The sequence below is a fragment of the Pundamilia nyererei genome, unplaced genomic scaffold, assembly GCF_000239375.1.
Source record: "Pundamilia nyererei isolate P.nyererei 1_Seehausen unplaced genomic scaffold, PunNye1.0 scaffold00113, whole genome shotgun sequence".
Taxonomy (NCBI): Eukaryota; Metazoa; Chordata; class Actinopteri; order Cichliformes; family Cichlidae; genus Pundamilia; species Pundamilia nyererei.
In genome coordinates, this window is record NW_005187514.1 from 1,797,329 (window position 1) to 1,813,017 (window position 15,689).

Sequence of the window (15,689 nt, forward strand, 5' to 3'; positions counted from 1 at the left end):
GAGCCACCCCTCATTTCTTTATATTTTGCTTCCAAGCAAAAATTGGTGTTTAACAATAGTTCTCCATGCTGCACCTAGATCCCATTTTCCAAATAAAAATAGAACTCAAGACTTTTTAGCGAATAGCCCAGTATACAATCCCAGACAAACTGCACTTTGGTGACCTTTAGAGATACTAGTTGGTTTTACATAGACAAGGTAAAACATTTCTTTATTTCTATCTATGCAAAGCTAAGTTATCCACCTGCTACATACAAACCACTCACACATAAAACTTGTATCTTTTTATTTTGTTTTTTTATTAGAAAGACAGCATAATACTACATCTCTAGACTGCAATTTCAACGACCGCAACCGTTTTTGTTCCTGATTAAGGAGGGAAACATTTTTGGGTCTGCCACGAAAGATTCCTACTGTATGTAAGTGACGTCACTTTACTTCAACATGGAGGGCCATATGAAGAGAATCAAGAGGGGGGGGGGGGGGGGTAAACTGCAGTTAAGGTTACAGTACTTGGTTGTAAATTTAGCAGTACCTGTGTCTACCTGTCCTGCCTGGTAGACTGAAAGATAAACGTCTGTAAAGAGAGAGAGAGAAAGAAGAATGGAAAGAACTGGACAGGGTCAGGAAAAAGAGGAATGAGGAATGTTAAAGCAGATTAAAGTAATTACAGTTTATCTCCACAGAAAAAAAGTGATAGGACCTATCATACACCACAACTGTAAACTGTATACTACAATTATGTATAGCTGCGATATATAGAGATGTTACGTGACAAGAACGTGCATTTTGAAATGCGATTAATATCATAATCGTTCCTTGCCAGTCGTGGAGAAGAGCGGCTCGTTCCTCGGTCTCCAGAGACTGACCTATAATAGAACGGTGCCACTTTCAATTAGCATCAGTGTGATAAACAAACTCTGTGGTCTACGATAGGTCCAAGAGGGAAGAGACAGAGCAGCTCAGATGATCGTAGAACAGTAAAAGATCTGCTTACAGAAGGTCAATCGAAAAGGAAGAGTCTGTCTGGTTAAAAGCACACAATGCAGCTCAGATTATTAAAAAATATATACACTTTAAAAAGAAAAAAGAAAAAAGGAAATCTACTGTTAGAGCACACAATTAATCAGCCAGTTAAAAACCTGAACATGAAACCCTTCAGTTTGTCAAGGAAGCAAACAAAGTAGAAACAAATTTGTGTGACTTTGTGACTTTCGCTGTAAAACAGGATTTCACCAAAACTCTGACTCAATGCTGATACATTACTGCAGCGTGCTGCAAGTACTTTGGAAACAAAGGGCCAAATCATTAGTGCAGTTCGATTTTAGGACTATCAGATGCTACAATCCACATTATTTTGCAAATAAGTGATTTCATAAAATTGTCTCTGGCTGTCTGTCAAATTAAACTTTTCAATTCGTAAAATGAATGTTTCTCTGCTAGCAAAAGCTGTGTGCAAAGCAAAGCAATGTCGTTGCATAGAGCAGTTATCTAAGCAAGGACACTGGCTTGTAGATGCAAGAAAACAAGTCTGAAAAGCATTTACTACAACACGGACAGCGCAGAAACTTCACATTCTCTTCTAAAATAAAGAGCATATAAAGACACAGCCTGAAACCAGCATATTTTCACTACTGTATTTCAAATATAGATGATATGGCTGATTTTATGGTCACTGAATCTGGAGGTGCTTTGGAAAATGGTACAGTTAAGTCTTCATAGAAATGGTAGAAGTGATGACTATGGCTGTATAGTATACTGAGAGATACAGGAGAGAATATGTTGAGTCTTGATCTGAGTTGAGAGCAGTGCAGCAGCAGGAAAAGAGACCAAAAAAAAAAAAAAGAGCACAAACACTCAAGAGTGGGTAGGGAGCATCCACAAGGTCACTGGAGAATAGCATGCAGGGTGCAGCATACACACATGCCTGCATACTGTATACACCACCTCAGAGTTTGGCGGTAGCATCAAGACATACAGTTGAACTGTCAGGGTCACGCTTACCTCAGACTTCTCCATCTTGTTCTGGGCATCCACCTGCGTGATGATTTCATTCATGTTGGTCTCCAGGACCATCCCACCCATTACCATCTCGGCCAGAATGTTGTGGACCTGAGAGGAATTACCGGTAGACGTGAATCTAATCGTCACGCAAAACTTTTTCCTCATACTGCAGCATTACAGTGCTGTGAGAAAGTCTTGAGACACCCCTTATTCTGTGTATTGTTCTGTATCAACATGACATGTCTCGGCATGGTGTGTGGGCCTGGATAAAGAAATGGGAAAAATCCAACAAAGACCTGACTGATACATCTGCTCCTTCGCCTGATCCATCTACTGTTTGCCAAAGCCTCATCGGAAACAGTCTGAATGCAAGGGTGGCTGCCATGAAGCCATTCATAAGGAAGGAAAATGTGGAGAAAAGACTGACGTATGCCAAACTGCACAAGAACTGGACTAAAAATCTGTGGCAACAGTTCTGATGGAGTGATAAATCCAATGTGACATTTCTGATTCAATTCTCATCAATATGTACAGAGGAGGTGCAACAGTGAGTGTCAAAAGCCATCTTTAAAACACAGAGGAGGCTCTGTGACGGCTTTGGATCTTGACAAAATTGATGGAATTTTGGACGTAAAAAATCACCATCAAATTTCGAACCACCATGCAAAATCATCTGGAAAGCATTCAAATAAAAGCTTTGGTTGTCCTCCAAGAAGCCTGGAGAATTATTGCTGAAGATTCCTTAAAGAAATTCAAAGAAAGCTTGTCTAAGAGAGTTCAGGTTGTACCAAATATCAAATTTCAAAGCTGTTATTGCCTCACATACTTCATTTCCAAGTTTGCACCCATTTCCCATTTTCTTTGCTAAATATAAAAGTAAAGTATGTGACCTTTCTAAGTGTTTTATTCTTAAAATAACAATTTTTGGCTCCCCCTTAACCAAGTTTAACCAGAACCAAAGCAGGATTGCCTGAATTATCAAACAAAACAATGAGGGCAAATAGACAACATTTGTAGCCAAACTACAGTTCAATCTCAATCGGTCCCCTAAACACTGAATTAACTATATAAGAACAAAAATGCCGCTACACAACATGTTATGGAACAAGGCAGGTTATCAAATTTTGTACCATAACATGAGTCACTAATGGCTACAACTGATTTCTGATTTCATAGGAGATCGAGGTCGTTCCGAGGCTCAAACAAATGGTATTATAAACATGTTACATCACAAAGAGACAAATGAATTTATTACCTTGTCGACATGGAAAATTAAGTCAAGCTCACAGACGTTCTCAAAGCACTTGTCCAGCGTTTCCACAAATACCTGCAAACAAAATAGAAGAAAGGGCTTGTAGACCTAAAGGAACACAGTCTGCAAGAAACATCCTGAAAGCACACCGGCAACTATGGTGAAAGAGACGGTGGCATTATTGTTTTTCCCAGGCTTTTACCTGGATTAAGTCTAAAATTCCTAGTTCGCTCTCTGAGGAGTCGACACAAAAGACAAAGTACAATGTGGCGTAGTGTCTGTAGATCAGCTTGTAGTCTGATCCTCCAATCAACCTGAAAAACAAGAGGCAAGAAAACATTAGAGAAATTGCTCCTCATCAAATATATAACGAGGCCTGTCAGGCATGCCATAGAAACTACCCTCTACTATACACTTAGATAAGGGAATCTTAATGTATGCTAATCTTTTGAACGTACGCACAAGGTTCACAGGGAGTTTAACACTCAGAGAGAACTCTGAACCCTGAGAATGACCTGATTTAACTAGTATGAAGTAAACACAGATAAAGACGTGAAGAAAAATAACTTTTCAGTTATTATGAGTCAGTGTAAAGGTAGTACACAACATATACAAGCGTGAAAAGATAGAAACTGGTAGTGGTTATTCAGCCTCTTGCTGGGTTTGATAAGAAATCACAGTTTCTGTTAACAACAGGAAATGTAGGAACTCTCCCTCGGTATTATGCAATTATTAAATAAAATGAGTAAATGAAATTAGTTTTGGGTTGTGGGCTTTTTTATGCGTTTGTTGTGCTCTCCATTCAGTGACTTGATTCTTATTAGGTTTTTTTGCTACGGATATTTTTTCATTACCCTTCAATTTTGCAAAGTGTAATGAGACAAAAAAAATATGCAAGAGCAACTGCGAGCAGTGGTGTTTCACAGCTCCACGCCTAGTTCCTCATTCATGAATGTTAAATGAAGATCAAACGAACACCGTTGCTATTGATTGCCATTCATACAGCCCTCCGAGCTTTCCTTTGGAGAGTGAAATTAAGTCCTGTAATGTTGCGTCAAAGTCAATTATCTTCTGGAGTAGATTACTTCCACTAAAGCCTGCTTCTTTAGCATTTAGACACAGTCGCGTATGCACAAACAGGCTCAACCGAGCAACCTCATAACTTACATTCCTCCTTCGAGGAAATTGCAGACATTCTCATCTCTTTTTGAGACCAAGTGGAAGGTTTCCCTGATGATCTGTTGCTCTGTGTCTTCATTCTGGAGGACGAATTAGGAAACAACAGGCTGTTAAACACAGCGACAGTAAACAACGTGATGTTTGCCCACTTAATTGCTTCCAGTGAGCCAGTTCATTACTATTAGCCAGAAGACTGGTCTGACAGGATATTAATGGTTCCTCTCACCTCTCCCTTTTTGTTTTTTTATTAAATACGTGTATTCCTAAGTAGCTAAAAATAAAAGATTTATATAACAAACACATTTTTCAAAATCAAATATACAATACCCAGAGGTCACAGAGGCTCTTACTAAACCATGTCAGGGAGGCTTATCTCTGCAAAGAGATGAGATTATGTTCAAAGCATTCAATATCCTTAGGCATGTTTGAATGAATAAGGGAACCAAAATCTTCTTCATCAGATTGTTCTGTCTTTTAAATCATATTGAGGGCCCACAGAAAGGATCTAAAAAGACAGTCTCTGCGCTGTCAATACAAGCTCAACAACCTTGCTAAAAATCTGCTTTACTGCAACTCTAACAATGACACAGTCTCACCAAAGGGTGCTAACGTCCTCTCTGGATCTTTAACAGTTCAGTGAGTAAAGGGAGAGCAGAGGGTGACCAGTATGCAGCTGGCTAAAAATCAGTCATGTGACGTGCAGCATGGGACTTAATGATACAGTCACAAAGCAGAGCAGAGCAGTGAGCCTATTGCAGAAACAGCAGCAGCTTTTAAACATGTCAGAGTTTGAGAGTTTCCCCATCTGGTTACATGAACCTGCAAATCTATTTGAAATTCTGGAGGTTCACAAGCAGCAACACAGTATAAGTTACATTTAAGGACCAACAGGAGGCTAAATAAATAACACGATAATATATGTTAACATATTTCATGTGGGAGCCAAACATACCAGAAACCCTAAGATTATAGAAGGAGATTTTTAATTACTAGTATTCAAATTTTAAACCGTTAAAAATATTACCAGGTGAAGCAATTTTCCCGTTACGATACCGAGAAAATCGTTATCAATAACGGTCACCAGAAAATATCTGAGCCCTACTCACCTTTTTCAATCCCCCTCCACCTGAGGACTAACCAGTTATGGTGAAACCACACCCACTGTAACAATTGTTGGAAATTGGTATCACCATGGTGACAAATGAGAGTCAAAACAATGACCAAAACTACATATGATGGTCCCTATACAGCATTTTCCATTATGCAGTAGTTAGTATGCCAACGGGGGGCCAAAGAAGGTCAGCCAATGAGCCTGTGACACAGGACATGGCTGCCTAAGGCTCACTGATGTACAAAGAGTGCAAAAAAGATCTACTACAGCACAAGATGCTGACAACCCTAATGCTGCCTGTCATAGAAAGTTGAACCTTTATTTGTATGGGGCCTGTGTAGCCACAGACCACCACAGAAACCACCAGCAATGAGATCAGAACAGAACAGTGTAAAAAGGAGAACTGGTCTGAACATTTACACCACATGTGCCATCAGGTCTGTGTTGCATTATTTACCTGTGGAAAGAAGGCAGCCAGTTGCACTATAGGAACTGGCTTGCCAGCATAGGCATTGTGTTATACTCTGTGCAACATCCAACTGGGAAACGGTGGCTGGCAGTTATGTTTATGCTACATTAACAGATAGCGTATATCCTTTCACTGCAACAGTTTTCACCGATGCAGATGTGTTATTCAGCAGAATAATGTGCTCAGCAACACTGCAAAAAATAACTCTGGAATGGGAATATGACAGAGGTCAGCGTCACTGTGCTTGATAGCACAGGACACCTTCAGAGCTGTTTTGGAGGTCAGAGCTGTTTTGGAGGTCAGAGCTGTTTTGACAGCCTGGACGAAGGGGAGCTACAAAATATTAGGCAGGTGGTTTTAATGGTGCAGCTTTCACAGTGCATGTTCATCCACCAGCCTCCACTCATGGGTCTGCACATCTCTCCTAAAGCATGTTTTAGCACATTGTTACTTTAACACGAGAACCACGACGTCCTCGTCAAAAAAAATAAATCATAAAATAAGCAAAGTAACTTTTTTGTAAAAGCAGTAGCACAAAAAAAAAGTCTATACTGCTACGTAAAAGTTATGGCTTACATTACTTACTGATGATGAATGAATTATATATAGGGAGAATTTTTATGTGCACATATTTCTCCCTCCTCTCAGACTGGACACATGCTTTGGGTTTATGTCTGAGCCAGCAGGCTGGCTTTAACAACCAGAACAACGCCTCTTCAGCTCTGCCACTCAACGCAGACACACACACACACACATATATAAGGCACAGCCACACTAAGACAAACAACATACCGAGGCTTAACAATAAACTCTTATCAATAAACCGAGTCCTAAAGATAGTTTTCACAGTCAGTCGGATGTGTGAAATTGTATATGCAGCCAGCCTGTAAGCCGACACCTCAACTGGTAACATAACAGATGGCATCTACATGGACTACTTCTAATCCAATCAATTTGTGTTTACCCTCCTGAAATACAAACGCATTAATGTCCATCTCAATAAATAATTATGCAACATGGAAAATGAATCTGAACAAATATTTATATGGTTAAATTCATTTGCTGCTTTCTATTTTGAAACCCCTTTTAGAGATTCTGCTTTCTAAAAATGATGCATACATAATGATGAATACATAAAACAAAGAAAAGCGCCACATCAGCAGACTGGAGGATCTGTAATGAGGATGCCAGACTGACTAATCAATCAAATTACCACTTGGTATATACTTATGTTTTTAAATACAGACTGCTGGGTGATGCCCATCATCTGTTTTCTTAAATCGAATCTTTTCGGGATGTTGTTCTACCCTAAAAACATTCAGTTATCTAGACTGAGATCAAATCGGAAATCTGCATTTATGAGTTCCAGCTGAATCCATCTCCAGTGCTTCTAAATCCACTATTGAACAGCGCAACGAAACTCACATGTGAAAAGCAGGTGCTTGGAAAGTGTGCAGAATTTTTAAGCAGGTTCAACTTTTTTCTGGCAATTCATCTGTTAATCAACTTATGTTTGTTTGTGTGTGTCCCCAATTTGTCCCCAAGAGTTCATTCAGGGAGCTGGACCAACGCATGTGCAACCTTGTTATTGTGATACCTACATAAAAAGAAGGCGGCCGTCTTGAGGTATAAATCCAATTATAAGACCAAGCCAGCACAGCTCACACAGCAAATGACATTACATAACCTGGCATTTGTTCCCTGTAGCTTTTTAAACAGAGCAGGTAGCCTGCTTTAGTGATGCCAACTTACAGGCAATAATCTCATGGCATCAGTGATGGTGATGGGATGGACTGAGCACGAGTCACTCACAAGGGCCACAGCTATTACAGTCATGTGACACAAACAGTAAACCTGCTTCGGGCTGTGCATCACACAGACTGTATATAGGCTGCATGAGATTAGATTTAATAAGCTAAGTGAATAAAACGGAGCTCACTCCTGTTCACGCAGCCTCAGCGGGAATGTGATAGCCTCGCTTCGGCTTGCACACGTTTAATTATTCATATTTTTTAAAGGCCAGCGTGGATCAGAGTGGCATCTTATAGCCTACATCAGTTTGAAACAACTGCACATTATTGAAGTACCCACAGCTTCCCATTCAAACAGTGTGCAGCACAGTGTCATTAATGCTGACAGTGATTGAATTTTTTTAAAAGTGTCCTCAGCACAGCTGTACAGCTTGTGATTTTTTTTTTAAATTAACCGTTTCCACGTTGACCCGTGAATCTTACATATGTGCAGCAAATAAATGGAAAATATTAAGAAGAAATTTTCACTCACATAATGTTCGTAGAATTTAGAAAGCCTTGGTTTGCCGTGGTTGTTGAATATTAAAATGGCTTTTATCATGATTGTAGCGGATCAGAATGAGGCGGGGAAGAGAAAGGGATCAGTCTGCGAAAGACTGGTGTCCGTCAGCTCCGGTGAACCCAGATCTGAGCGGGATTCACGGCTAAAGCCCGTCTCGATTTAAGGTTAGTAAACGGGATAGCTTCGAGCTACACTCTGCTACTCCTTCATCGTCTCTTTACGGAAATATTCCACGTCAAGGACCAGTCATGCTCTCCTCCTCCTGCTACAGCAGCCGAGATGGCTCAAACTTCGCTGTGGGTAAATGCAAATCACGGGGTTAAAAAAAGAAGAAGAAGAAAGAGCGTTTATTGATTTGTTCCTCATTCTAAGAGTGATTCTTTCCACATTCACCCACTGGGGTCAGCCCAAGCATTTTCTTAATCACTGAACGTATTTTACTGTGATCACCATTTTTAATATTAAGTTGATGTTTCTTCATCTTCTTCATCTTAGTGGAACTTAGATTACCCCTAAAAAGTCCTGAAAACTTATTAGAGTAACTTTAAAGGTAGGATAATATTCATGACAGTGACATCTTTGGCCAGTTAACCTAAAGCACATATCTCTGGACAATGAGATGCCGGTGGCCAACGGCGTCACCAAGGGGGCGTGGCCACTGGCCAGCCACCAAGATTATCCTATGTTGCTAATAATGTTAATAAACGTGATTACAAGAGAGCAGAAGGCACCCAACAATCAATCGATCACTTAAAAAAGATTTCAAATCTTATATCTTATTTTCATCTTATTTGGTTAAATGTTGGTCACTATTTTCAGTGATATCAGCTTTAATAGCAGGAAATTAAGTAGGCACACCAATATTTTTAGTGGCCCCCAACTAGCCACCCCAATGAAAAAATTCTGGAGGTGCACCTGGGTGAAGTAACTAGAGGAAATCCACCCAAGCACCCGGGAGAGCATATAAACTCTACACAGTTTCAAACTAACCGTCTTGCCATGAAAACACAGGACTAACCCTGAAGCACTGAATGCCAAATGAAAATTTTATCCAAAGTTCACAAGGTTGATTATCTGGGAATATTTTATATATTGTTAGTGCATTCTCCAAAAAATTGCATTTGGGTCTGGTGACATTAGAGGAAACGTGATGAGGTCACAAACACTGACCAGGTTAACAAAGGACCAAGAATTCAATCATCAAATTTCATGACGATATAAAAATATGAGATATAGCCATGCTCAAGAAGACAACAGTAAAATGTGCTGTAGTCTTGTTTATGTTCTTAGTTAAACTTTTAACTTTGAAGGAACATTATTTGAAATTATAAACATAAGAATTTTTAACATTTGTCAGTGTTTGGAAATGTTGCCTCACAACTTGGCACACATTTAGCTTTTGTGTCTTTATACAAGCTTTTAATGTTTCATTTAATTTAAACATGTTTTTAATCGTTTTTTGGTCCATCCATCCATTCTCTTCCATTTATCCACATTTTGCAAAGGGGGCTGGAGCTTATCTCATCTGTCATAGGGCAAGAGAGGCCAGGTAGACCCTGTAAAGATCACCAGTCTATTGCATGGTCAACACATTTGTGCTTAATTTTATGACACAAACCTTTTTGATTTTGTGTTAGAAAAAACTGGTTTAAAAGTAACTTAACTCTAAGGTAACTTGTTTTTTAAGTTAGAAATTCCACATTTTTCACATCATCATTGATCCTGGCCGATTTCACTAATATTTATTATAGTAAACATTAGAAAATCTGGTCCTCTAATGGTTTTTATATGGTTTAATGTAAACATCTGCATGAAAAATGCTATGCAGTCTAAAGTCCTCTTGCACTAAAAACACAAACTTGAACGATGATTTAGGCAGCCAGCAACTGTTTTTTGTTGTCACCATACAGCATACAAAAAGAAGGCTGTCTTTTAAAAAGATGAATTTACAAAGAAAACTCAGCATTGTAAAAAAAAAAAGACAAACAAATGCAGTCATATGAAAAGTTTACACCAGATGCTGTGCAGTCCCATGAAAAACTGCGTTCACCCTTATATTATAAAAGAGTAAATAGCAGCCAGGTGCTGCTAATCAAATGCAATTCACTGACTGATAACCAATAAGTGTGACAACCTCTATAAAACCAGAAGTTCTGGCACTTTGCTCCTCTGGAACATACAGGTTGTGTGAACACTGAATGTTAAAGTTCATAGTAGAAGAATTAATAAGAGACTGAATAGAAACCTGATTGAAAGAGGTCAACACCAGAAAGCTTCTTCTTTCTATAAAAAACATGGCAGCACAGCTTATGTTTGCAAAGCTGTCTCTGAACTTCTGAAGGACGTGACCAAAGTGCTGATGTCTGTCATATTTCACAGGACCACATTTGGCAAAAAACAAGCACAGCTTATCAATGCAAACACTTCATACCACGTCAAGTACAGTGGTGGAGGGGTGATGATTGGGTATGTTTTGCAGTCACGGGACCTGGGAACCTTGCAGTCATTGATTTGACCATGAACTCCTCTTTATAAATATCTCTATAAATATACATATGAGGCCATCTGTCCAAAAGTTAAGGCATGGATGAAACTGGGTCGTGCTACAGGACAATAATAGCAGCAGCAAATCTAAACCAGAATGACTGAAAAAGAAAAATCAAGGTGTTGCAACAGACCACTGAAGCTACAGACCACTGAAGGTATAGACCTCAACTTGGCTGAAATGCTGTGACAGGAGAGCTGTGCATAAGCAAGTGTCTGCAAACCTCAATGAACTGAAGCAACATTGTAAAGAAGATTGGCCAAAATTCCTCTACAACAATGTGGGAGACTGACAGTCATACAGAAAACAATTCCTTCAAGTTATTGCTGCCAAAGGAGCTTCTCAAAGCTACTGAATTCTGGAGTGTTTTCGGGGGTTTTTGCAGGGTTTTGGGGGGGCTTTTTCCTCAATGTGGGCAGCTCCACCTGGGTAATCAAGATTCAAAGTTTCAGCCACAAGGTGGAGCAAAACTTCATTTTACAATGCTGATGTGGCAGCTCAGAGGAAAACTTGGCACATTGTGATGCAAAGAAAGTTCTCCACTCTTGGTTCTAGTAAACACGAACATGATGCTTCCTCAGACAGGTTGGATTTTCCTCTAAAGTACAGATATGTGTTGAATGACAGAAAACAAATGCAGAGTATTCCTGCTGGAAAAACCTGAGCTCAGCCATGGATTTAGACTCTAATCTGAAGTCAAAGTAAATAAATAAAACAAATGATAACAATTAAGTTTTGTGATAAAATTTTCAAAAAAAACAACAATTACATAGATTTATGTAAGTTATGTATGAAAAATGTAAAAACTGTCTTTTTCATCTCCATTTGAGCATGACATGGTGACCAAACTTAGCTCTCTAGTATCTTTTTATCTTTTATCTTTTAATCAGTCACTGCACTGTACAAACTATTTATTCATTTATTTATTTCCCGTATTGACACACACTTTTGTCACACTTTATTTTTGAGACAAGCATGTGGAGGACTGGAAAAGAATCACCTGTGTGGAATGTGTTGCGTGTCTTAAGAAAAATGTGCATTAAGGTGGGACTCACTGATAAACAGCTGCTAGAACACAGTGTGAAGATGTTGGCAATCTCATCCAAAATATTTCTCTGACTGGTTCTCTTTGTCTCTATTTGAAAGGAAGAATTTCACAGACAAGAAAATGAAAGCATTTAATCTTTTTGATCTCCAGATTATGTCACATTTTATGATCACAAATGTGCATAGATTTGAATCAACCTTTATTTCCACTTATGCTGACAATCAGCTGGTTATGTTTGTTTATGAGTCTCCCATCATAACATATCCTGCTCTGGTACTTTTCCACCAGTGATAACCTACACCCAGGAAAGAAAGAAAAACCTCCAGTCCGTGCTCATTGCACAATCTGTAATTAAGTATTCACCCATTTTTTTTTTCAAATAGATAACAGCTACTTAAGTTGCCTTCTTGAATTAATTATTTTATTTTTATTACTGGATTACATTTATTAAAGGATTTTCTTTTACTTCTTCTCTTTGCATAGTTTATAATTTACATATATAAAAACTTGTAGCTTTTTTTTATTTTTAAAAAAGCATTTTTTCAGTACACCTCTACAGTATTAATCTAATGACTTCTTGCAACTAAATCACTTCATGCAACTAAATCAAAGCTAAGCTAAAGACAAACACTATTAAAATATACAGTAATATATGCAGACACACATTTTATGTCTCCCATAACATGACTGCTGCCAATCAAACATTTTTCCCACGTTTTCTCCTCCATCCTGATTCAGTTCTGCAACAAATGGATCAATTCAGAGGAGAGCGCCCACAAAAAGAGGGGAGCAAGGCCATTACTAGAGGAATGTCTCGGTGGGAGAAGAAAAGGAGACAGAAAGACACAAGAGGTGTCTGTGTTTTGACAACGTGGTGGAGCCGGTCTCAGAGAGGATTAGTCCAAGTTGTTAAAGTGTGAGATTAACGGATATCTTAGTCAGAACATACAAAAACATAAAATTCACCTCTATAAAGTAAGTGTGGTGAAAATACAACCCCGTGTTTCTGTAACTTTCCAGCGAGAGAATATTCAAAATTTCAATTGGACTATTAGATGTGGGCGTTCACCATTTTCCGTAATGGTACAGTCCGTCTCCAGCTCCCCCCCCCCCAAAAAAAAAATTTTGCGGCGCCGGCCTATAAAAACTAAAGGACTGTGCAAACTAGAAAGTCTTCACCACCTGAAGTTTTAACTGAAGCGACATACCTGAGAGAGAAAAAAACTCTCCTCTTCAGCACAGCGATGGAGCAAACCGAGGTGGTCAAACCAGAAACCCTGGACGACTTGATAAAAATCCTGCACAGCATTTTCGAGAGTGACTGCATCAATGTTGAGGAGGTTCAGAATATAATGGAATCATATGAGAGCAATCCTCAGGAGTGGATGAAGTATGCAAAATTTGACCAATACAGGTAAAATATTCGTGTTTCTGTTTGTTTTGGGGTTTTTTAACACCTACCCACCCAGATATTCCTCATCTATGCTGTTGTCCTTTGGACTTTTGCACCTTGACCTAGTGTCGTGTTGCTTTATCGATATTCAAAATTATATTTACTCTATCATGTTTTTGTTTACCCTAAACATGTGTCACGAGTCCCTTTTCTTTCCTTTTTTAAATTGAAAAGGTACTCTTGAAAAAAAAATGCTGTGGCAAACTTCTGCATGCATTTGCTCAGTAGCTAAAAGCATTTTTTTTTTTGAATGAAAGCGGCTGATTTATTTATTTATTTTCATTTAGGTGACAAAACTGCTGCTCTAAGGTTTTACTTTGAAAAGAAAATTGCTTGGCCTATATTAGTGTGCTTTATTTTGAAAGGTCGTGTTACAATGAGGAGATATGCAAACCAGTTCATTCCTCAGTTCTCTGTTCTATTCAAAACTTTAAAGAGCCCCCCCGTCCCAGTCTTTTGATTAGTGAGGGTTCAATGGAAGGCGGGTGTGTGCCATCCAATCAACACCGAGAACTGATACACACCCGCTAATTTTTGGCAAATGGGACAAGTTTGGTCTCTGCCGGGCAGACTTTCTTTTTCCAGCCTGGTTAAATTTGTTGAGCAATAAATTTCAAACAAAAAGTATAATATTTCATTAAATCTAGTTCAGGAAACAAATTAGTTTTATTGCCTGAACCCTAACCAAAGTGTGACTGAAAATTTTGAATAGTCATTAAAAGAGCGTTTTTGTTTTGTTGTTTGTTTGTTAGAAAGTCCTGAAAGCCACTAGTTTCCCAATCTCACAACTGCATCTGCTTGCTAATGTTTGCACACGTTGCAATTGCACAGTCCAGAAAATACAGGCCTAGTAAGAACACAGACACAAAAGTGGAGGGTATGAGGTTTTCTGTATGAGGACTATTGGACAATGATTAAAACTCTTGGGTTCCAGCTGGATGACGTGAAAGCTTCTTGGATTTCCAAAATAAAATTGATTTGTATTAATGTAATGTACAGCTTATTGTGAAAACGTTATTTCAAGTCAATCATCAGTTTTCTGCATTTAAGAAAAGAAAAAAAAAAAGGAATTTAATCACTTGAAAATCAAATATTATATTTTGACAAGACATTTAAATCAAAAAAGCTCCAAACTGCTTGTAAATTCAGCCCTTCACTCCTCTGTAACTGTATAGTTGTGACATAATGCATCATATTTTTCCATGTACATTTGACATATTTCTCATTCCTGCAGATACACAAGGAACTTGGTTGATAAGGGTAATGGGAAGTTCAATCTCATGGTTCTCTGCTGGGGTGAAGGCCACGGCAGGTAAGATATTTGTATCTTTAAAAATACAAATATAACATCATTATAATTCATATAAAATAATCTGATCAGAAAACTGAATTTGTTTAAACCTTTAATAATAAGATTTCTGTTTCGGGGTTTCAGTCATGTTACAAGCCTATACTCTTAGATACTGTAGGCCACATGGCCATGTTTCTCACTGGCAATTATTGCATTAGTTAATAAAGATAACAAAGTCCAATGTTCTACACACTGACAGATTATGTAAATAGACATTGTTTGATATCTTATGTCCCACTTTGTCAGCAAATGTCACCTGATAATTCCTGGATGTGTTGCAAATCTTTTTATATGATTACATATTAAAAGATGCAGATCAGCAGCTGTCTTTTTTTCACACAAAAGACTGTTTTATCACATGGCTGTACCAGTACTAGTGTTTTAAAACGGGGACTTGTTAAGTAAGACTGTTCTGGGAATTTCTTGTTTTGTTGTCTTGAACATACAGTATTGGTGATATGATATGGGGTATGACTTCTAAACATAGCTGTTCAAAGTATGTTTAGCTCTTGCTGTGAAAACTTAAGATTTGCCTCGTCTTCCCAATTTTTATTTTTATTTTTTAACATCCTCATCATCTTGTCAAATTTTTATGAAGAGAGCAGTGTTGTCATATTCTGACAGTGTTCTTTAACGCTTTGCAGTAGTATCCATGACCACACAGAGTCCCACTGCTTCATGAAGCTCCTGCAGGGTCAGCTGAAGGAGACGCTGTTCGAGTGGCCAGAGAGCAAATCACACGGCGATATGGTCCAAAAGTCACAAAGAATTCTTCAGGAAAACAAGGTTGCTTACATAAATGGTGAGACACCAAACTGTCTGACTATCTTTTTTTTTTTTTTTTTTTTTATTTTTTATTACACCACAGAGTAATACACCCAATTATGCCCGTCTATCTCTATGTGGCTCCAAATTCCCTCTTTATTTAATTTCACACTCGTCAGGGGACAGGCACACAACAATT

The 15,689-nt window shown here is 38.5% G+C and overlaps 2 protein-coding genes across 3 annotated transcripts in view; one reads left to right on the plus strand and one right to left on the minus strand.

Annotated features, from left to right (window-relative positions):
* ap3s1 (adaptor related protein complex 3 subunit sigma 1) overlaps positions 1-8,627 on the minus strand; it is an 11,049-nt gene extending 2,422 nt beyond the window's left edge. Inside the window, exons 1-6 of one of the 2 annotated variants that reach the window (XM_005741785.2) lie at positions 8,299-8,627; positions 4,424-4,515; positions 3,459-3,570; positions 3,260-3,331; positions 2,005-2,112; positions 536-577 (exon numbers count right to left, since the gene is read on the minus strand). In XM_005741785.2, coding sequence (XP_005741842.1) covers positions 542-577; positions 2,005-2,112; positions 3,260-3,331; positions 3,459-3,570; positions 4,424-4,515; positions 8,299-8,367 — 489 coding nt within the window. In that variant the 5' untranslated portion in view covers positions 8,368-8,627 and the 3' untranslated portion in view covers positions 536-541. The remainder of the gene's footprint in view (positions 1-535; positions 578-2,004; positions 2,113-3,259; positions 3,332-3,458; positions 3,571-4,423; positions 4,516-8,298) is intronic. The other variant, XM_005741783.1, reaches the window with a different exon arrangement.
* Positions 8,628-13,075: 4,448 nt separating this feature from the next.
* cdo1 (cysteine dioxygenase, type I) overlaps positions 13,076-15,689 on the plus strand; it is a 4,153-nt gene continuing 1,539 nt past the window's right edge. Inside the window, exons 1-3 of the mRNA XM_005741811.2 lie at positions 13,076-13,335; positions 14,609-14,686; positions 15,370-15,527. Of these exons, the coding sequence (XP_005741868.1) occupies positions 13,166-13,335; positions 14,609-14,686; positions 15,370-15,527 (406 nt within the window). The 5' untranslated portion in view covers positions 13,076-13,165. The remainder of the gene's footprint in view (positions 13,336-14,608; positions 14,687-15,369; positions 15,528-15,689) is intronic.